This window comes from Cervus canadensis, chromosome 15 (genome assembly GCF_019320065.1).
Source record: "Cervus canadensis isolate Bull #8, Minnesota chromosome 15, ASM1932006v1, whole genome shotgun sequence".
NCBI lineage: Eukaryota > Metazoa > Chordata > Mammalia > Artiodactyla > Cervidae > Cervus > Cervus canadensis.
In genome coordinates, this window is record NC_057400.1 from 73,757,761 (window position 1) to 73,781,621 (window position 23,861).

Below are 23,861 nucleotides of genomic sequence, written 5' to 3' on the forward strand. Positions count from 1 at the left end.
TAGCTCCTCTGTCTTACTAAATTGTTGGAGGAGGATGCAAGACTGGATTAAAAAGAGGAAGGAATTAAACTTTGAACTGCCCAAGGAAAAGGGAGGTGTCTGGCGGGGAGGAGGATATACTCAGAGAAAGAGAGGGGAACAACATTCAGAGAATATCTTATGGCCAGAAACCAGGTTCTAAAATTTGTGGTTGCCAGATGGCTGGGGCGGGGGGTGGGGGGAAGCTTGAGAATTTGGGATTAGCAGATGCAAACTATTACATAGAATAGATAAACAACAGGGTCTTACTGTATAGTCCTGAGAACTGTATTCAATATCCTGGGATAAACTGTAATGGAGGGACTTCCCTGGCAGTCCAGTGGTTCAGACTTCACCTTCCAATGTGCGGGGTATGGGTTTGATCCCTAGTTGGGGAGCTAAGATCCCATATGCCTTGAGGCCAGAAGACCAAAACATAAAACAGAAACAATATTGTAACAAGTTCAATAAAGACTTTAAAAAAAAAAATTATATCTTTGTGCTGGGTTAAGGAGAGGCCAGAAAGGAACTGAAGCAGGTCAGCTAAAGGGCAACACGATCAAAATACTGCTTCAGTGGGCCAAGTGGAACTGGTGCAGAAGGGCGTAGATTACAGTGATGCCAAAACATGGGGAAAAGGGAGCGGTGGTCAAAGACACGGAAGAGCCCAAGACTGAGCCAGAGGCGAAGAAGAGTAAGGCAGGAGTGAAAAAGAACGAAAAAGAGGCCATAGGAGAGGGCGCAGTTCTATATGAAGACCCCCCAGATCAGAAAACCTCACCCAGTGGCAAATCAGCCACACTTAAGATCTGCTCGTGGAATGTGGATGGGCTTCGAGCCTGGATTAAGAAGAAAGGTTTAGATTGGGTAAAGGAAGAAGCCCCAGACATTCTGTGCCTCCAAGAGACCAAATGTTCAGAGAACCAACTACCAGTTGAACTTCAAGAGCTGTCTGGATTATCCCATCAGTACTGGTCAGCTCCTTCAGGCAAGGAAGGGTACAGTGGTGTGGGCCTCCTCTCCCGCCAGTGCCCACTCGAAGTCTCTTCTGGCAGTGGTGAGGAAGAACGTGATCAGGAAGGCCGAGTGATTGTGGCTAAATATGATGCGTTTGTGCTGGTGACAGCCTATGTGCCTAATGGAGGCCGAGGTCTGGTGTGCCTGGAGTATAACCAGCGCTGGGATGAAGCCTTTCGCAAATTCCTGCAGGGTCTGGCATCCCGCAAGCCCCTTGTGCTATGTGGGGACCTCAACGTGACTCATGAAGAACTTGACCTTCGCAACCCAAAGGGAAATAAAAAGAAGGCTGGCTTCACTCCACAAGAGCAGCAGGGCTTTGGGGAATTGCTGCAGGCTGTGCCACTCACTGACAGTTTCCGGCCCCTCTACCCCAACACGGCCTATGCCTACACCTTTTGGACCTATATGATGAATGCACGGTCCAAAAACGTTGGTTGGCACCTTGATTATTTTTTGTTATCTCAGTCTCTGTTGCCTGCATTGTGTGACAGTAAAATCCGTTCCAAGGCTCTGGGCAGTGACCACTGTCCCATTACCCTATACCTAGCTCTGTGACACCTCTTCCAAATCACGTTGAGCTTAGGAAATAAGCCCACCAAGCTAGCTTTAAAATTCTTACCCCCAAACTTCTTTAATAACTGCTATCTAGAGAAATCTGCATTGTATTTCCCCTCTAACCTATGAATCCTTTAACCAGGCTTCTAATAACAGATGTAAGTTCTCAAGGAGGGTGTTTGTGTAGGGGTGGTGCTTTTTTCTTTTTCTTTTTTTATATTAAACAAAAGCTACTGATATTTCCTTTGAACTGTCCCTGTGAAAATAAAGAGCCATAGTTTCAAAAAAAAATCATGGAAAAGAATATGAATATATATATGTAGAGAACTGTATCACTTTGTTGTACAGTAGAAATTAACACTGTGCAAATTAACATTGTAACTCAAGTACATATCAATAAAATAAATATGAAAAAAACAATTCCAATCTATACAAATTAGAGACAGCTTTTATAAAGTTGGCAGTGGGAATTACATAGAACCTACAAAGCAAATCTGCAAGAAACTGAAATCACTCTTAAGGGGGCTCTATGTACACTTTTGGCTAAACTTAAATGTAACATACAAAACTGACTAGGAACTGTAAGAATCTAAGGTCAATAAAGAAACTGGTTGCAGAAAACAAAGTTGATTTTTTCACAAATTTCTGAGTCTACATTTTTTCAAAGCAAAAAACTTGGCATGCATGCATAATCTCCTTCTTGCTGTTTAGTCAATAAGTGGTGTTGAACTCTTTTGCAACCCCCTGGACCATAGCCCACCAGTCTCTTCTGTCCATGGGATTTCCCAGGCAAGAATACTGGAATGTGTTGCCATTTCCTTCTCCAGGGGATCTTCCAGACCCAGGGATCAAACCTGTGTCTCCTGAATTGGCAGGCAGATTCTTGACTGCTGAGTCATCCTTATACGGAAACATCTACAAACCAAGCCTGAGGGGAAAACTGAGATAGTCTGGGACCTGGGACCTTTACTGCAGTGCTGCAGTATTTGCACCTGGACACACATCTCCCTGAGCAATAAAATACAAAGAAACTGTGTGCGTGCATGCTGTCACTAAGTCGTTTCCAACTCCGCCACCCCGTGGACTGTAGGCCACCAGGCTCCTCTGTCCATGGAATTTTCCAGGCAAGAATACTGGAATGGGTTGCCATTTCCTACTATTAGGGATCTTCCCGAGTCAGGGATCAACCCAGGAGAACCCTGCATCTCCTGCATTGGCAGGCGGATTCTTCACTCACTGAGCCACCTGGGAAGTACACAAAGAAACTATATGGGATCAAAAAAAAATACTGCATGAATGTGCAGTTGGGACAGATTCTGGACAAATGATACAAAGAGGCCAAAAAAACCAACTGCCACTTCTGGAGCAAAAACAGGGTATTGGGAGCAAAAGCAGGGTACTGCCCATGCTCTCTGCATACAATACCATCCAAGGGGTGGACAAACCACCTAAGCTACTCCTCCAGTCTGACCCCTAGACACACCCCACCTTTCCCCTATGTAAGGAGCCAGCTCACCCCCACCCAGGGAGCAATCAAGCAAGAGAACCTATTCCTTGTTCTGTCTCCCTCCTGCTGTAGCAGGGGCCCCATTAGAGCCTTGCCTGAGTTTCTTGTCTGGTTTCTAGTCAATTTCTATAAATCAGGGAAGGTCAAGAACCCTGATCAGCATCAAAACTACCCTTTCTAGGTGGATGGGTCATAGGAAACTCCCCATGAGGCCATGATGTGGGTTGAGAGAGCAGTGTCAGTACAGCAAGAGTAGCTACCATGGGGTCAAAGCCATTTGCTCACACAACTCACTTGTGTCTTCAGGAAATGTTCATGCATAGTCTTGTATGTACTGTTTCCATTTGACGGGGAATTATTGGTGTGCACGACTGTTTAGCTTTGTAAATCCAATAACAAACACCTAGATCATAGTAACCAACAGAGGTGGAGTAATAACTTAGTTTCCCATTGGTCTCTGCTAGGGCTGAGGAGTAAATCAGGAGGTATTTCACAAAAAGGGAATATCTATCTTCAGAAAATGGCATTACTTTGGTCCAAAATCCCTAGAAGTTTGAACTGACATTTCTCTATTGAGGTTTTACAGAAGCCCCATCACAACCATCAAAATATCAGAGATGCTTTGGAATTATTGAATTTGCTGGGTCATTAGGCTCAAGTGACAGAGCAACTCGCAGTAAAGTTGAACAAACTGCAGTGCCTTCTCTTGCTCAGATTTTCACTCAAAACTGAAAAGTTATGTATTACTCAGTAGATGGGCCAAATGTATATGTTGCCTCCAGAATCCAAAGTGACCCACCAAAACTCTATGCCTCTGTGTTAGTGGTAGGGGCACAAGCTATAGTAACTCATTTCATTCAGGAGGGGGCATCTCAACATATCCGAGACCAAAAAAACCTCTAGAAATTTTAACAAAGTGGCCAACTTCTGGATTTTTATGAGGTTTCTCTCCCATCCTCAGTCATGCAAGAGTATTAAAAAGAAATCCAGGGACTTCCCTGGTGGTCCAGTGGTTAAAATTCCATGCTTCCTCACTGCTACTGCTAAGTCACTTCAGTCATATCTGACTCTGTGCAACCCCATCCCTGGGATTCTCCAGGCAAGAACACTGGAGTGGGTTGCCATTTCCTTCTCCAACGCATAAGAGTGAAAAGTGAAAGTAAAGTCGCTCAGTCATGTCCGACTCTTCGCGACCCCATGGACTGCAGCCTACCAGGCTCCTCCATCCATGGGATTTTCCAGGCAAGAGTACTGGAGTGGGGTGCCATTGCCTTCTCCAATGCTTCCTTAAAGGGGCTTAAATTTCATGGATGTTGGATTCAACTGGGCTTCTCTAGTGGTTCAGATGGTTATGAGTCTGCCTGCAATGCAGGAGACCCAGGTTTGATCCCTGGAGAAGGGAATGGGGCTACCCACTCACAGGATTCAAAAGGTAATCTTCTGTGTACCAGGAGTTGGGGAAGGAGATTGTCTACAAAGGGCCTAATGGAAGTTTTTGAAGTGATGAAAATATTTTATCTACACCGTGGTGATGGCTCCAAGACATTTGTCAAAACTAATCCAACTGTACTTTATTATATGTAAACTATACTTTAATAAAGTTTGACATAAAAAAAAAAAAGACTCCGTGCTTCCACTATCAAGGGCAGTAAGATCCTACATGCCACGTGGCCAAAAAGCAAGCAAAAATAAAAGTGAATAAATGTATTGAGTGAAGATTTTTTTAATCCTATTTTTTAAAAAAAGAAATCTAGGGCATTTGAGGTATCCTCATTATCAGATCCAGTGTAATTTACTCAGTGCCTTAGAACAGGATGATGACTTAATGACAGATTGTCTTCTGTAGACTAGGTTATGACGTGGAGCCAAGGACTCATCATCTTTGAGGAAGGATGATGGAGGTACACTACCGTTCTCATTGACAGGGGAAAACAAATTCTAGTACCTTTTGTTTGATTGGCATTTGCCACATCAATTTCCAGTTGATATGATTGCTGCGAACCAGTTACCAAATAGGACAATTTTTTCTAAAGAGACAATATTATGAAATCAGATGCAACTGGAATTAAATTTACTATAATCCTTTGTTCTCTGAAATTAGTCTTTTGCACAAAACTAATAGGCAAGATAAATGGGAATCATTATCCCTACATCTTTCCTTTTTTTTTAACTGATGGTGCTGATCTCTGGAATTTCCCAGAAGGTTGTTATATTTTTCCTGTGATGTGTGGGGTAATTCCTAGGCTTCCACTTGGCACTTCTGACCTTAATAGCAAACTTTGTTTTATGGGTCAGAGAGCTACTGGGATTCTATTATTGTGTATAGGCAGAAAAACTACAGAGTGAGTTCACAGGCCACTAGACTTGGATAAAAACTTCTTGTATAATATGACTCCATAAGTCCCCATTTTGACTAGTAAAGTGCAAAGTCTTACATGGTTTTGTTAGTTTTTTTGTTGTTATTTTTGTTGTTTTGGTGGGGGGGTTTTGGCTACATGGCCTGCAGGATCTCCCAGGGCCATGGCAGTAAAGGCCCAGAATCCTAACCACTAGGACACCAGAGAACTCCACTGTAGTTTTAGAGGTCAGACGTTCACAATGGGTCAGCAGGGCTGCATTCCTTCTGGAGGCTCTAAGGGAGAAGCAGTTTCTTGCCTTTCTCAGCCCCTAGAAGCCTCCCACTCTCTCTGGATCATGGCTCTGCACACTCTGACCTCTGCTTTTGTCATCATGTCTCCTCTCTCTCTGACCCTTTGTCTCCCTCTTATAAGACCCTTAGGATCCCGTTGGATAATTCAGGATACTCTCCCCATCTCAAGATCTTTAAGGACATCAGCAAAGTCATCTATTCACAGGTTCCATTTTGGGACCTAGGAAGTGAACTACTTAGGGAGGGCCATTATTCAGCCTACCACACAAAGGTTCATCAGAAAATAAGCATCAGTTGGGACTTCCTTGGTGGTCCAGTGGTTAAGAATCTGTCTGCCAACGCAGGGGACGAGGGTTCGATCCCTGGTCCCAGAAGATCCCACATGCTGAGAGGCAACTAAACCCATCACCACAGCTACTGAGCCCATGCTCCTCACCAAGAGAAGCCACAGCAATGAGAAGCCCACACACCGCAACAGAGTAGCCCCTGCTCACCACAGCTGGATGGCTCTCGAGCAGCAACAAATTTCCAGCCCAGCCTAAATAAATAATTTTTTTAAAGAAAATAACATCAATTAAGTGACAGCATCCAGTAATCCTTGAGAATTCTGAGCACCTTCCTTCCTACAATACACAACCACGTAGGTAAGTGGTCACAGGTGCACTTGGAAAGCAAGGAAGAAGAGTAGCCACATTGCAGGGTCTTTTTATTTTCTTTAATTCATTTATTTGGCTGCACAGGGTCTTAGTTGCAGCAGCTGGGATTTTCTATCTTCGATGCGTCATGCGGGATCTATAGCTGTGGTATGCTAAGTCTTAGTTGAGGCATGTGGGATCTAGTTACCTGATCAGGGATCAAATCCAGGCCCTGTTGCATAGGGAGCATGAAGTCTTAGCCACTGGACTACCAAGGAAGTCTCGAAAGGTTTTTCCTCAGAGAGATTTCCTTCCCCTTCAATTTAAGAGGCCCTGGGTCTGTAAACTGCCTCAGTGTGAGAATCGGGTGATGGACAATGACCCTACAATGTTTGGCTCAAATCAGGTCTGTGGAGGCCACAACTAAAACATTTTTGCTTCTTAATAGCAACTACAACTTTAGTGGAGTTTTCACATATTTTATTCCTTATTATATCATGTTATACAACCCATCAGCAAGGATTTCTTGAGTGAAACCATTCTGATTGCTGCTCCATCCATGCTAACTGTCCACTGTGCTACAGTTCTATTTATAATGGTCTTTGGCCTGTGCTTGACCTCTGCCCCTTGGAAACTAGCAATGGGGAGAACCACAGTTGCCCTTAAAAAAGTAATCTGGGGGAATTCTGTGGCAGTCCAGTGGTCAGGACTCCAAGCTTTCACTGTTGTAAGGTGTGAGGCTAAAAAAAAAAAAAAAAGAAGTAATTTTGGCTTGTGAGCACAGATAGTTATGAGAAACAGTAGTCGCAAGCCACATGGCCCCATTATCTTTTTGTGTGAGGTGTGGGTATCCCAGCTCTACCAGCTTCTCTTTTGTTCTTTCTGTCTAGCCCAGGATTCTGGGTGATGCGTGATTGAGCCTCGGCCAACTTACAGAGGCTAATTCAGGCTTAGCTGACGTTTTTCTCACTTGTGTTCTTCTCACTTCAACTGTGAAGCAGTGTAGCCTAGACAGAGCAGTGTAGGCTACACCACTTCCCATGCCCACCTGATTCCCCTGAGAGTCTTCCCCAGAGTCAGTTGTCCCAGCAAATGGCATGGATTGAAGGACACAGGAGGCTGCAGGAATGGAAAATTGTCCCCTCACTGCTTCTAATCCTGCTCATATAGTAGTACTCATTGGGCCACTTTATCTCTATGAAAGGAATTTCTGATATGCCTTCTATAATAATAGACAGGCAAGCTTGGAGGAAATTACTGATTGACTCGGACATAAGCCAAGTGCCTAATTTGGTACTACATAGTTAGACAATCAATGGGGGTTGCAAAATCTTCAAAATTAGACAGTCATAACTCTGTGAATATGTCCTTATGTCTTAATGCCTTTCTGGAGAGGGGAGTGATGCCTAACATCTCCAAAAATAAGACAAGTACCCAATTCACTCCACATTTATCAACAGAGCAGGAGAACAGATCAATCATGAGCTGCAGGGAAATGGAAAGTCAATTTCTTGTCGTTTACTGAGTTTTCAATAAAGGCTCAGCCTTCTTTAATGTCCAATTCTCACATCTGTACATGACTATTGGAAAAACTATAGCTTTGACTAAACAGAAATTTATCAGCAAAGTGATGTCTTTGCTTTTTAACACACTGTCTAAATTTGTTATAGCTTTCCTTCTAAGGAGCAGCATCTTTTAATTTCATGGCTGCAGTCACCATCCACAGTGATTTTGGAGCCCAAGAAAATAAAATCTGTCATTGCTTCTGCTATTTCCCTCTTTTTTTGCCATGAAGTGATGGAACTGGATGCCACGATCTTCGTTTTTTGAATATTGAGTTTTAAGCCAGCTTTTTTCACTCTCCTCTTTCACCCTTATCAAGAGGTACTTTAGTTCCTCTTCACTTTCTGCCATTAGAGTGGTGTCATCTGCATTTCTGAGGTTGTTAACATTTCTCCTGGTAATCTTGATTCCAGGTTGTGATTCATCCAGCCCGGCATTTCACATGATATATTCTGCATAGAAGTTAAATAAGCTGGGTGACAATATACAGCCTTGACAGACTCCTTTCCCAATTTTGAACCAGTTCATTGTTCCTTGATTGGTTCTAACTGTTGCTTCTTGATCTGCATACAGTTTCTCAGGAGACATGTAAAGTGGCCTGGCATTCCCATCTCTTTAAGAATTTTCCAGTTTGTTGTAATCCACACAGTCAAAGGCTTTCATGTAGTCAATGAAGCAGATTTTTTTTTATTTCCCCTGCTTTTTCTATGATCCAACAGATGTTTGCAATTTGATCTCTGGTTCCTCTGCCTTTTCTGAATCCAGTTTGTACATCTGGAATTTCTCAGTTCACATACCCTTGAAGCATAACTTGAATAATTTTTTTTAAATATTTATTTATTTATTTGGCTGCGACATGCCTTAATTGCACCATGTGGCCTCTTTGTTGACCTGTGGAGGATCTTTAGTTGTGGCATGGGCTTAGTTATCATGGGCTTAGGTGCTCCATGGCATGTGGGATCTTAGTTCTCTGACCAGGGATTGAGCCTGTGTCCCTTGCATTGCAAGGCAGATTCTTAACCACTGGACCACCAGAGAAGTCCCTAACTTGAAGGATTTTAAGAGTTATCTTGCTAACATGTGAAATGAGTGCAATTGTACGGTAGTTTGAACGTTCTTTGACATTGCCTTTCTTTCAAATTGGAATGAAAACTGACTTTTTCCAGTCCTGTGACCACTACTGAATTTTCCAAATCTGCTTGCATATTGAGTGCTCACTTCAACCGCATCATCTTTTAGGATTTGAAATAGCTCAGCTGGAGTTCCATCACCTCCACTAGCTTTGTTCATAGTAGTGCTTCCTAAGACCCACTTCAGCTTGGTTAAGCCTCACTTAACTCTGGGATGCCCACGACGTCATCCCATCTGCATGTCCTTGGTCCCTTCACTCATTGACACCCCGTACCTCACATGTACTGAGCTTACAAGTATGCTCCCTTTTCGGGGGCATCTGTGAACGCTTCTTAGGATCCAAATCCAACCAGTCAGATAAGAATTTGTACAAAATGTGACTCACCCCTAATTAATGCATAAATAGTTTTGCTTCTGTAATCTGGCTACCTTTCCCATTACTCTGTCATCACCTACCTCCAGCTGATGAAGCCCCTTCTCCTTTGACAGTCCCCACTGGTGAGAGCACTAATAAAGTTTTGTCTTTTATGCTTGTTGTTGGCCATCATTAGCACAGCCATCCAGGAAGCTCCTAGATGGTGGATTACCTAGGGGAGCCCTGTTGGGAGGTCAACACATATGTGAAATAGGAGCAGTATGTTGAGACAGACAGTTCTCCATGTGCCTCCCATTTCTTGCTGGGTATGACAGGAACTCTGGAGAAGGAAATGGCAAACTACTCCAGTATCCTTGCCTGGAAAATCCCATAGACAGAGGAGCCTGGCGGGCTGCAGTCCATGAGGTCGCAGAGTTTGGCACAACTGAGCGACTAACACTATAACACTATGCCAAGAACACAAGTCCCTGACTACCCTGACTAATCCCAGGCCATTTCTTAGGATTGTGTTTGTGGCAAGCAGCCCTAAGAGATGTGAGACTGCTTCTCTCTGGGGCAGAGAGCAGGCTTGCATACTGCTTGCTATAAAATAGTGAGTTCTCCAAGCTCCATGTTTCTCAGCTGTCATGAAAACTCACTGTGTGCACAAAAGCTATCAGGCCCACACTGTGTCACCTCCATGGGACTTGTGGAGGCGGTGGTGAGAAAAAAAAATCATGCACATATAATGCTGATACTGCTTGTTATGCTGTCTATAATATATCCAACAAAGAAACTTGATCCAAGAGACTGGTCATTTCTGCCAGCACCCATGAAATAGGAACAGGCTAACATATTAGCTTAGAGAGAGAATGAAATGAAATCTCAGAGCCAAAAAAGTGGACAAAGTCAACACAGAACCGCAGAAAAAAGCCCAGAAGAATGTAGTCAAGGGCAAAACTATTGGTGTTTAGGCCTCTTTCTCTTTCTTTCCGAAGTATAGCCTTTTTACAAATAAATACCTGCCAGAAAAATCCTAGACTCTTTGAAAGGGACCTAAGAATCACTACCAGAGAAGGCAATGACAACCCACTCTAGTACTCTTGCCTGGAAAATCCCATGGACGGAGGAGCCTGGGAGGCTGCAGTCCATGGGGTCACTAAGAGTTGGGCACGACTGAGTGACTTCACTTTCACTTTTCACTTTCATGCATTGGAGAAGGAAATGGCAACCCACTCCAGTGTTCGTGCCTGGAGAATCCCAGGGACGGGGGAGCCTGGTGGGCTGCCATCTATGGGGTCGCACAGAGTCGGACACGACTGAAACGACTTAGCAGCAGCAGCAGCAGCAAGAATCACTACTATACTTGCTTCATAAAAAGAATGAGCACCAACACCACACACTGAAGACAAATCCTGAAAAATGAAAAGACAAAGAAAAACAAACAACCAAGATCACAAATGCAAAGAGGTACATCGAGTTTCCTGGAAGAACTCTGCAGCAAATATAGAGAAATTCAAGGACAAGGACATTCTAACAGCCAATATTCCTGACTTAGACTTTCCTTCTCCAGAACTTCCTCCCCTTATACCTCTCAGAAGATGGTTTACATGTTTTTACCATTTTATTTATTTATTTGGTTGGTTTTGGCTGTGCTGGGTCTTCGTTCCCGAGCAGGCTTTTCCCTTGTTGTGCTGTGGTGGCGTCTCTTGTTGCAGACCACGGGCCCCAGGGCGTGCGAGCTTCTGTCATTGAACACAGGCTCAGCAGCGTCAGTTCCTGGGCGCTAGGACACTGGCTCAGTAGTTGTGGCATGTGGGCTTAGTTGTCCTGCAGCACATGGGATCCTCCCAGATCAGGGATCAAACCTGTGTCTGCAGCACTGGTAGGCAGATTCTTTACCACTGAGCCACCAGGGAAGCCCAGAAGATGGTTTACATTTAACACAGAAACCTATAATAAAGAGAGCAAGACAATTAATACAGACAAAAACGGGAAAACACCAGAGGAAGTAAACCTGCCTAGTATTCTAAACGAAGAGGCCCATCTGCAGCTTAGGAGATGGTACCTGGGTTTTGGTTGCCTTTGAGTTGTACTGAGCTATGCTAATGGATTTGCACTAGGTAGCTCTACAAGGTTGAGTTTTGCAGAATAAAAACTAAATGGCTACTGGGGATAACTTTTTACAAGCAACTTTCTTTTTGTAGTTTTTTTTCAGGTATAATGGATTTTTTTCTAAATTTAACTGAAGTATAGTTGATTTACAATGTGTTAATTACTGCTCTGCAGCGAAGTGACTCAGTTATACATAAAAACACATTCTTTTCCGTATTCTTTTCCATTATGGTTTATCACAGGATATTGAGTATAGCTCCCTTGCTTACCCATTTTATATATACCAGTTTGTATCTGCTGATGGCAAACTCCCAGTCCATCTCACTCCCATGCCGCATCCCCTTGGCAACCACAGTCTACTCTTTGTGTCTGTGAGTGTGTTTCTGTTTCACAGACAGGTTCATTTGTCTCACATTTTAGATTACACATATAAGTAACAATATCATATACTATTTGTCTTTCTCTTTCTGACTTATTTCATTTATTATGATAATCTCTCAAGCAACTACTACTATTTTCTTAACTACAAGATAATAAAGTAAAACAGTATGTTATATGTAATAACCTATTAGGTCTAAAATATAATGGAAAATAATACAGAAACTTAAAGGCTACCTTGAATTTGAAATATTCTTTCCATCGTGAAATGGAAATGATTCACTTTGGTGTGAACATACCTTTCAGGCATCTAAGCTAAGTAAGTCATACACTTTTAAACTAGCTTTGTTGTTTTTGTTCAGAAGCTAAGTCATGTCCAGCTCTGTGATCCCACAAAATGCAGCACGCCAGGCTTCCGTGTCCTTCGCTATTTCCCAGAGTTTGCTCCGGCTCACGTCCATTGAGTCGGTGATGCCATCCAAATATCTCATTCTCTGTCATCCCCTCTCTTCCTTCCTTCAATTTCTCCCAGCATCAGGGTCTTTTCCAGTGAGTCAGCTCTTTGCATCAGGTGGCCAGATTATTGAAGCTTCGGCTTCAGCATCAGTTCTTCCAATGAATATTCAGGATTGATTTCCTTTAGAATTGGCTGGGGAGAAGATAGTTGGGATTTTGATACAGATTATTGTTGAATCTATAAGTGACAAGCATTTCTGAATGGAACTAGCTGCCGTATTCTGTACTGCTCTTCAGTTCAGTTCAGTTCAGTTCAGTTGCTCAGTCGTGGACGACTCTTTGCGACCCCATGAACCGCAGCACGCCAGGCCTCCCTGTCCATCACAAAGTCCCGGAGTTTACTCACACTCATGCCCATCGAGTCGGTGATGCCATCCAACCATCTCATCCTCTGTCGTCCCCTTCTCCTCCTGCCCCCAATCCCGCCCAGCATCAGGGTCTTTTCCAATGAGTCAACACTTCTCATGAGGTGGCCAAAGTATTGGAGTTTCAGCTTCAGCATCAGTCCTTCCAATGAACACCCAGGACTGATCTCCTTCAGGATGGACTGGTTGGATCTTGCAGTCCAAGGGACTCTCATGAGTCTTCTCCAACACCATAGTTTAAAAGCATCAATTTTTCAGTGCTCAGCTTTCCTCACAGTCCAACTCTCACATCCATACATGACCACTGGAAAAACCATAGCCTTGACTAGACAGACCTTTGTTGGCAGAGTAAAGTCTCTGCTTTTTAATATGCGATCTAGGTTGGTCATAACTTTCCTTCCAAGGAGTAAGCGTCTTTTAATTTCATGGCTGCAATCACCATCTGCAGTGATTTTGGAGCCCAAAAAAATAAATTCTGACACAGTTTCCACTGTTTCCCCATTTATTTCCCATGAAGTGATGGGACCAGATACCATGATCTTAGCTTTCTGAATGTTGAGCTTGAAGCCAACTTTTTCTCTCTCCTCTTTCACTTTCATCAAGAGGCTCTTTAGTTCCTCTTCACTTTCTGCCATAAGGGTGGTGTCATCTGCATATCTGAGGTTATTGATATTTCTCCTGGCAATCTTGATTCCAGCTTGTGCTTCATCCAGCCCAGCGTTTCTCATGATGTACTCTGCATATAAGTTAAATAAGCAGGGTGACAATATACAGCGTTGACGTACTCCTTTTCCTATTTGGAACCAGTCTGTTGTTCCATGTCCAGTTCTAACTGTTGCTTCCTGACCTGCATACAGGTTTCTCAAGAGGCAGGTCAGGTGGTCTGGTATACCATCTCTTGAAGAATTTTCCAGAATTTATTGTGATACGCATAGTCAAAGGCTTTGGAATAATCAATAAAGCAGAAGTAGATGTTTTTCTGGAACTCTCTTGCTTTTTCGATAATCCAGGGGATGTTGGCAATTTGATCTCTGGTTCTTCTGCCTTTTCAAAACCAGCTTGAACATCTGGAAGTTCTCAGTTCACATATTGCTGAAGCCTGGCTTGGAGAATTTTGAGCATTACTTGACTAGTGTGTCAGATGATTGCAATTGTGCAGTAGTTTGAACATTCTTTGGGATTGCCTTTCATAGGGATTGGGATGAAAAGTGACCTCTTCCAGTCCTGTGGCCACTGCTGAGTTTTCCAAATTTGCTGGCATACTGAGTGCAGCACTTTCACAGCATCATCTTTCAGGATTTGAAAGAGCTCAGCCGGAATTCCATCACATCCACTAGCTTAGTTTGTAGTGATGCTTCCTAAGGCCCACTTGGCTTCACATTCCAGGATGTCTGGCTCTAGGTGGGTGATCACATCATCATGATTATCTGGGTCATGAAGATCTTTTTTGTAGAGTTCTTCTGTGCATTCTTGCCACCTCTTCTTAATATCTTCTGCTTCTGTTAGGTCCCTACCATTTCTGTTCTTTATTGAGCCCATCTTTGCATGAAATGTTCCCTTGGTATCTCTAAGTTTCTTGAAAAGATCTCTAGACTTTCCCATTCTATTGTTTTCCTCTATTTCTTTGCACTGATCACTGAGGAAGGCTTTCTTGTCTCTTCTTTTTGTTCTTCGGAACTCTCCATTCAAATGGGAATATCTTTCCTTTTTACCTTTACTTTTAGCTTCTCTTTGTTTCTCAGCTATTTGTAAGGCCTCCTCAGACAGCCATTTTGCTTTTTTGCATTTCTTTTCCATAGGGATGGTCTTGATCCCTGTCTCCTGTATAATGTCACAAACCTCCATCCATAGTTCATCAGGCACTCTGTCTATCAGATCTAGTACCTTAAATCTATTTGTCACTTCCACTGTATAATTGTTAGGGATTTGACTTAGGTCATACCTGAATGTCCTAGTGGTTTTCCCTACTTTCTTCAATTTAAGTCCTAATTTGGAAATATGGAGTTCATAATCTGAGCCACAGTCAGCTCCCAGTCTTGTTTTTGCTGACCGTGTAGAGCTTCTGCATCTTTGGCTGCAAAGAATATAATCAGTCTGATTTCAGTGTTGACCATCTGGTGATGTCCATGTGTAGAGTCTTCTCTTGTGTTGTTGGAAGAGGGTGTTTGCTATGACCAGTGCGTTCTCTTGGCAAAACTCTACTAGCCTTTGCCCTGTGCTGTTTACTGCTTTTAATATTAGAAAAGGTACTTTTTAATATGATATACACTGTACTAGGAAGAGACAGTGTCAATACTGTATTGTTAAGAATGTGTTTGGTACTAGATAGAATTGTCTTTCATATCAAACAGAATTGATGATACTTGGTAGGAGTCTCCATGGAAACCCTTTTATAAGAACAGAGGCTCCCTGAGCAACTACTACTTTTGTGGCCTCAAAACTCTCTCCTAATGTAGTGGAAACCTCTAGCCCCCCGATGTAAAGCTTGATGTTGAAGCTTGACTGTTACAGAAGAGTTTGAATTTAGGCACATTTTAGGTATAAAATTTTGCTTTTACTTTGAGTTATATATTTTAAAACATAGATTGAAATAGGCACAAAAGAGTGTGTGTAATATGCTATTATTACTGCAATGAAGGAAAACCAATGACATTTATGTTTATGCTTGTAAACATATAAGCTATCCTAGGAATGACACATATTAAGCTAGAAAGATTCCTTCAGGGAGGGAATCTGAGGGGGAGAGAGAGGGAAAGGGGGGAGACTTTTCACTGTCCACTTTTTTATAACGTGTGAAAGTATTTTCTATTCAAAGGAATAAAATTTAAAACATAAAATATAAGGGCCAGTGGGTTATTTGTACCTGGGAAGTCTAGAACAAATAAGCCTGGAAGGCGAACCATAAAAGGCAGGCCTTTGGGAACAGCATGGCACCTGGAGTCTGTCATTGCCGACACGGTGTGGGGAAGGCCACTCTCTCAACTGAGCAACAAATAGCCAGGGGCCCTGGGGGACGTGGAGTTCATCAGAGCAACTTCTATGGTATTAAATTTCTTTAGGAGAAACTTCTTATTCTTAGGAAATGCATACTGAGGCATTCTAAGGTAAAGCGTCTTAATGGCTGAACTTACTTCCCAGTGGTCTAGGAGGAAAAAAATGGGTATCAACAAACAGATCACGTGTAAGAGAATGGGTGAGAGGACAAAGAAAGCAGACATTAAAAAACTGCTGGGCAAGATGTTGCCAACTGCTGAATCTAGGTGGGTGGAATCTAGCTGTTCATTATGCAACAATGTCAACCCTTCTGTGTGTTTTTTAAATAGTCCTAAATTAAAAAGTGAGAAAAGAAAAATTACATAGTGGTGAAGTGTTTCCAACAATCAGCTTAAAGGGGGGAAAAAAAGCTAAACATGATGCAGAGCATTGTTTATTCCTAGACAGAAGCCTGGATGAGAGTAGGTATACACATCTGTCCCAGAAGTTGTTTTCTACAACCACTCACCGCCCCCATTTGCTAAAATCCAGAGTCTCCTTTAAGGGAGTGCATGAGTTCTGCTGGTGAGGCCAGGTTAGCCCGAGCAGTCAAGAGTCTATCTGAACACCATTGTACACTTTAAAACACTGAATGATACGCTTTAAAACAGTTAAAATGGTAAGTTTTGTTGAATATATTTTAACATAACAGAAAAATTTTTAGAATCAGTTTGCTATAGTTACGCACACAGCAGTGGTGCAGGGGGAACCTGCTGGGGTTTTGGCCAGGATGGTAGTTAGTCTGCATCACTTTGGGGAGAATAGATGTTTTCACCCAGCATCTTCCAGTCCATGCAGACGGCATGTACCTCCTTTAAGTCTGCCTTAATTTCTCTTAACATTGTATTATAATATTTGGTGTATAATTATACTAGTTGATGTATAAATCTTGCCATCTAATCATATCTGATTTTAAAATGTTGTGAAAAGTAATACCTTCCTATTTTATTTTCTTTGTTTTATTTTTATTTTATTTTTTTTAACAGAAGGTCCTTGTTGATTATCTATTTTAAATATAGCAGTGTGCACATGTCAATCCCAAACTCCCAGTCTCTCCCTCCCCCCCAACCCTTCCCCCTCCCCACTTATAATCCTCTAAGTCTGTAAGTCTGTTTCTGTTTAATAAACAAGTTCATCTGTATCTTTCTTTTTTGATTCTGCATATAAGGGCTATCAGATGATATTTGATATTTCTCTGAATTTCTTCACTTAGTATGATAATCTCCAGGTCCATCCATGTTGCTACAAATGGCATTATTTCATTCTTTTTAAAGATTGAGTAATACTCCATTATATATAGATGAAAATGAAATGAAAGTCGCTCAGTCATATCCAACTCTTTGTGACCCCATGGACTGTAGCCCACCAGGCTCCACTTCCATGGGATTTTCCAGGCAAGAATACTGGAGTGGGTTGCCATTCCCTTCTCCAGGGGATCTTCCTGACCCAGGGATCGAACCCTGGTCTCCTGTGTTGCAGGCAGACTCTTTACCATCTGAGCCACCAGGGAAGCCATATATAGATTTAGATATAGATATAGATACCACATAGAACAACAGACTGGTTCCAAATTGGGAAAAGAGTACGTCAAGGCTATAAATTGTCACCCTACTCATTTACTTATATGCAGAGTACATCATGCAAAATGCTGGGCTGAATGAAGCACAAGCTGGAATCAAGATTACTGGGAGAAATATCAATAACTTCAAATATGCAGATGACACCACCCTTATGGCAGAAAGTGAAGAGGAACTAAAGAGCCTCTTGATGAAAGTGAAAGAGGAAGAGTGAAAAAGTTGGCTTAAAGCTCAACATTCAAAAAACTTAAGACCATGGCATCTGGTCCCATGGCAAACAGATGGAGTAACAATGGAAACAGTAACAGACTTTATTTTCTTGGGCTCCAAAATCACTGCAGATGGTGAGTGCAGCCATGAACTTAAAAGACACTTGCTCCTTGGAAGAAAAGCTATGACCAACCTAGACTGCATATTAAAAAGCAGAAACATTACTTTGCCAAAAAAGGTTCATCTAGTCAAAGCTATGGTTTTTCCATTAGTCATGTATGGATTTGAGAGTTGGGCTAAAGAGAAAGCTGAGCACCAAAGAACTGATGCTTTTGAACTGTGGTGTTGGAAAAGTGAAAATTGCACAGTCGTGTCTGACTCTGTGATCTCATGGACTATAGCCTTCCTAGCTCCACTGTTCAAGGAATTTTCCAGGCAAAAGTACTAGAGTGGGTTGCCATTTCCTTCTCTGGGAGATCTTCCTGATCTGGGAATCAAACCCAGGCCTCCTGCATTGAAGGCAGATTCTTTACCAACTGAGCCACTAGAGAAGACCTAGTGCTTGGTCAGCAAGGAGATCCAACCAGTCCATCCTAAAGGAAATCAGTCCTGAATATTCATTGGAAGGACTGATGCTGAAGCTGAAGCTCCAATACTCTGGCCACCTGTTGGGAAGAACTGACTCACTGGAAAAGACCCTGATGCTGGGAAAGATTGAAGGCGGGAGGAGAAGGGGATGACAGAGGATGAGATGGTTTGATGGTATCACCCACTTGATGGACAGGAGTTTGAGCAAGCTCCGGAAGTTGGTGATGGACAGGGAAACCTGGTGTGCTGCAGTCCACGGGGGTCGCAAAGAGTCGGACATGACTCAGCGACTGAACTGACTGATAGATACCACATCTTTATCCAGTCCTCTGTCAATGGACATTTAGTTTAGATTGCTTCTGTATCTTGGCTACTGCAATGAACATCAGGGTGCAAGCATTCTTTCAAATTACGGTTTTCTCCAGATATATGACTATGAGTGAGATTGCTGGGTCATATGGTAGCTCTATTTTTGGCTTTTTTAAGAAACTTCCAAACTGTTCTCCATAGTGGCTGTACCAATTTACATTCCCACCAACAGTGTAGGATGATTCTCTTTTCTCCACACTCTCTCCGCATTTATTGTTTGTAGGTACCTTCCTATTTTAATTCCTAATTGTTTACTAGTGGTAAATAAAAATAAAAGGGATTTTTAAAAATCGATCTGGATCATGATCCCCACATATATAAACATTGGCTGTGGGCAGGGACTGGTGGGAAGCCAGACCAGACAGAGTAAATTAAGTCAGGCATTCCTGCCCAAAGGACACCAAAGGATATCCGTGAACCTACGACATGAGGCCCAGACATGAGCCCCATCCCCCAATTCAGATGGAATTCAAGGTTTCCATCCCCCCCGTGCTCAGAGCTGCTGCTCCTCTTCTTCATCGTTCATGGGGCTCCCTCTAGAGGCCAGCGTGTGCTACTGACACAATGGCCTAGCAGGGGCCAACTGCTCATGATGATCCATCCCTCTCAAGAAGAGGGTGGGAGAAGGAGATTTAGTGTGGTCGTTGCTCACCCCTGGAAGACATCACTCTGTTCCTTGTGGAAGTATGGAATTCCCCCAGTGTTGGCCAGGTGAGTGAGCCCAGAATAAGAGTGTTGTGTGCTTGGGGAATCCACAGGGAGTGAAAACCCCAATTACCGTGAACTGACAGATTCCACACTGTGGGGAGTGAAGCTTCATGTGGCCATGGATGGTGGGCACTGGCAATGTGGACCTCCTGGGTCTGGATGGCCTTGTGTGGGGATACAAATTCAGGCCATGAGCTAGAAGTCTTCATAGGAAATGAAGTGATGAAGGAAGCCACAGGTGTAAGCCAGACACCCTCAGTGGGTTGGAACAGGTCTACAAGGCGTGGATTGAAGGGTTCCCATTCTGTGCTGCTTATGTTATTAGCTGGTTTTCCAGTGGTCATAAGCTGTTTGGGTGGCCATGTGACCTTGGGTAGCGAAGACACTTCTTCTCCCTGGTCCTCAGCAATCCAGAAATCACTGTCGTGTAGGTTGGGTTCCAGGGCAGGTATCAGGGCAGAGCCACTGCCCTTGATCTGTACTGCAAGAGCAGGGCGTAAACAAAGAGGCAGCCTTTGGGAAGATGTCAGGTCAAAGTTAGAACCAAAGAAGTCCTCAGTTAAAAGAAACCAGTCAGAATGAGAGTCTGGGTCATAGCCAAAAGGATGGAAGTGGAAAGAAACAGCTAAGAAAGGCTTCAGATGAAATGTAGCAAAGGCAGGACCTGAGTCTATTAAAAAGTAGAGATTTTCCTAACCAATTATCTGCCACATACCACTTTGGCAGTCTTATGAAACCTATGAACTTGTTTCAGAAAAATGTTCTTAAACACATGAGATAAAGTACCTAGGGTCTCAGGGGAAACATATGAATATGATTATTACCAAAATATATATTTTTTTAAATTTGTGCATTATAATACATGTGCTCCTTTGTTAATATATTAAATAACAAGCTCTGTCAATAAATCTAATAACCAATATACTTTCAATACAGGAATGATTGCAACTTGTATTTTAAAATAGAGTTTGTATAATATGATATGAAAATATACATAATTTCAATTGGTGACAGAGTTATAAGTACTACCAATACTACTAAAATTTATTACTTCTACTTATAGTGAAAGGAAACAGTAACTTTCAGGTACACCTCAGTGAAAATAAGCATGTACCTTTTCTCTATCCAAGTTCACAGTTCAGTTCAGTTCAGTTCAGTCGCTCAGTCACGTCTGACCCTTGGCGACCCCATGAATCACAGCACGCCAGGCCATCCTGTCCATCACAAACTCCCGGAGTTTACTCAAACTCATCCCCATCGAGTCGGTGATGCCATCCAGCCATCTCATCCTCTGTCGTCCCCTTCTCCTCCTACCCCCAATCCCTCCAAGCATCAGGGTCTTTTCCAATGAGTCAACACTTCGCATCAGGTGGCCAAAGTATTGGAGTTTCAGCTTCAGCATCAGTCCTTCCAATGAACACCCAGGACTTAACTCCTTCAGAATGGACAGGTTGGATCTCCTTGCAGTCCAAGGGACTCTCAAGAGTCTTCTCCAACACCACAGTTCAAAAGCATCAATTCTTTGGCTCTCAGCTTTCTTCACAGTTCAAATCTCACATCTATACATGACCACTGGAAAAACCATAGCCTTGACCGGACGGACCTTTGTTGGCAAAGTAATGTCTTTCTAACATGCTATCTAGGTTGGTCATAACTTTCTTCCAGAGAGTAAGCGTCTTTTAATTTCGTGGCTGCAGTCACCATCCACAGTGATTTTGGAGCCCAAAAAAATAAAGTCTGACACAGTTTCCACTGTCTCCCCATTTATTTCCCATGAAGTGATGGGATCAGATGCCATGATCTTAGCTTTCTGAATGCTGAGCTTTAAGCCAACTTTTTCACTCTCCTCTTTCACTTTCATCAAGAGGCTCTTTAGTTCCTCTTCACTTTCTGCCATAAGGGTGGTGTCATCTGCATATCTGAGGTTATTGATATTCTCCTGGCAATCTTGATTCCAGCTTGTGCTTCTTCCAGCCCAGTGTTTCTCATGATGTACTCTGCATATAAGTTAAATAAGCAGGGTGACAATATACAGCCTTGACATGCTCCTTTTCCTATTTGGAACCAGTCTGTTGGTCCATGTCCAGTTCTAACTGTTGCTTTCTGACCTGCATACGGTTTCTCAAGAGGCCGGTCAGGTGGTCTGGTATTCCCATCTCCTTCAGATTTCCACAGTTTATTGTCGTCCACACGGTCGAAGGCTTTGCGGTGTAGTCAATAAAGCAGAAATAGATAGTTTTCCCTGGAACTCTCTGGTCGTATCGCTTTTTCAATGATCCAGCAAGATGGTTGGCAATTTGATCTCTGGTTGCCTCTGTCTTTTCTAAAGCCAGCTTGAACATCCTGGAGTTCAACCGGTTTCACCGTATTCTGAAGCTTGGCTTGGAGAATTTTTGGCCATATACTTTACTAGTGTGTGGAGATGAGTATGGATTTGGTGTGGTTTTGGAACAAAAAAAGCATTCTCTTTTTGATTGTTTCTTTGGGATTGGAATGAAAACTGACTTTTCCAGTCCTGTGGCCACTGCTGAGTTTTCCAAATTTGCTGGCATATTGAGTGCAGCACTTTCACAGCATCATCTTTCAGGATTTGAAATAGCTCAACTGGAATTCCATCACCTCCCCTAGCTTTGTTCATAGTGATGCTTCTAAGGCCCACTTAACTTCACATTCCAGGATGTCTGGCTCTAGGTGAGTGATTACACCATGAGTCATTATCTGGGTCATGGAAGAGTCTTTTTTTGGTACAGTTCTTCTGTTATCTTGGCCCCTCTTCTTAAATATCTTCTGCTGTCTGTTAGGTCCTACCATTTCTGTCCTTTATTGAGCCCATTTTTTCCATGAAATGTTTCCTTGGTGATCGTCCTAATTTTCTTGGAAGAGATCTCTGTCTTTCCTATGCTATTGTTTTCCTCTATTTTTCTTTGCACTGATTGCGGGAAGTGCTTTCTTATCTCTTCCGTTTGCTATTCTTCTTGGAACTCTGCATTCAGATGGGAATATCTTTCCTTTTCTGCCTTTGGCTTTTACGCTTCTCTTTCTTTTCACAGCTTATTTGTAAGGCCTCCTCAGGACAACGCATTTTGCCTTTTTGCATTTCTTTTTCCATGGGGGACTGGGTCTTCATGCCCTGTCTCCTGTAAGAGTGCCACGAACGCTCAGTCACATGTTCATCAGGCCGTCTGTCTATCAGATCTAGTCTTAATCTGATTTTTCTACTTCCACTGTATAATCATAAGGGATTTGATTTAGGTCATACCTGAATGGTCTAGTGGTTACCCCTACTCTCCTCAGTTTAAGTCTGAATTTGACAATTAGGAGTTCATGATCTGAGTCACAGTCAGCTCCCGGTCTTGTTTTTGCTGACTGTATAGAGCTTCTCCATCTTGGCTGCAAAGAACATAATCAGTCTGATTTCAGTGTTGACCATCTGGTGATGTCCATGTGTAGTCTTCTCTTGTGTTGTAGAAAGAGGGTGTTTGCTCTGACCAGTGTGTTCTCTTGGCAAAACTCTATTAGCCTTTGCCCTGCTTCATTCTGTACTCCAAGGCCAAATTTGCCTGTTACTCCAGGTGTTTCTTGACTTCCTACTTTTGCATTCCAGTCCCCTATAATGAAAAGGACATCTTTTTTGGGTGTTAGTTCTAAAAGGTCTTGTAGGTCTTCATAGAACCGTTCAACTTCGGCTTCTTCAGCATTACTGAAGTTCACAGACCCTGTCAATTGTGTCCCCAGACTCCACTCCAGAACACTATTCTAGGGTTATTTTCATGAGGAACCCAAAGTCCTAGAGGCCATTTCTTGTCCTTAGAGCCTTCATGGGAAAAGTGGAGCTAGGATTTCTCTAGATTTGCCTAGGAGAAAGTTTTAGTTCAATTGGCTTGTTTCAGAATGTGGATGCAAAATCCTTCATTTCCTTTACCTCAATGTTTTTCAAACATTTTGGCCTACAGCCCATAATAAGAAATGCATTTTGCATTGAGCCCCAATGCAAATACACACAACTGCAACTAAAATTTCACAAAACAATACCTGAGTATACACAGTATATGTATAGTAAGTATGTAGTTTGCTAAGGTTGTCAGAGCAAAATATGACAAACCATAGAGATTAAACAGCAGAAATTTATTTCCTTTCAATTCTGAAGTCTGGAAGTCCAAGATCAAAGTGTCAGCAGGTTTCTCCTGAGGGCTCTCTCCCTGACTTATAGATGGTTACCATCTCGCTGTGCAAGCATATCATTGGTGCCTCTGTCCTAATCCCCTTTTATTATAAAAATACCAGTCAGTTTGAATTGGGAGCTATCCTAATGGCCTTGTTTTAACTTAATCTCTTCTTTAAAGGCCCTATTTCCAAATATAGTCACAATCTAAGGTACTGAGAGTTTTAGGTTTCAGAGTATGAATTTGGGAAAGGGAAGTCACAATTCAGCTCATGATATATAGTAAAAACATACCTATATTTATATAAAATGTTATTTACTAACAATTAAATATAATAGGCAAATTCTCCCCATAAAAACAAATTGAGAAAGATGTTGTGTATATCACAGTGAACAGGCTTGCTTG

At 42.5% G+C, this 23,861-nt stretch overlaps 1 protein-coding gene across 1 annotated transcript; it reads left to right on the top strand.

The window, feature by feature from the left end:
* The first annotated feature begins 557 nt into the window (after positions 1-557).
* On the top strand, positions 558-1,884 carry LOC122453626 (DNA-(apurinic or apyrimidinic site) endonuclease-like). The gene has a single exon (XM_043487695.1). It carries the CDS (start codon positions 637-639, stop codon positions 1,591-1,593), a length of 957 nt encoding a protein of 318 aa, XP_043343630.1. The 5' UTR covers positions 558-636; the 3' UTR covers positions 1,594-1,884.
* The last annotated feature ends 21,977 nt before the right edge of the window (positions 1,885-23,861 follow it).

Excerpts from the sequence above, each read along its gene's own strand:
- LOC122453626 (XM_043487695.1), top strand. The coding sequence starts at position 637 with ATGCCAAAACATGGGGAAAAGGGAGCGGTGGTCAAAGACACGGAAGAG.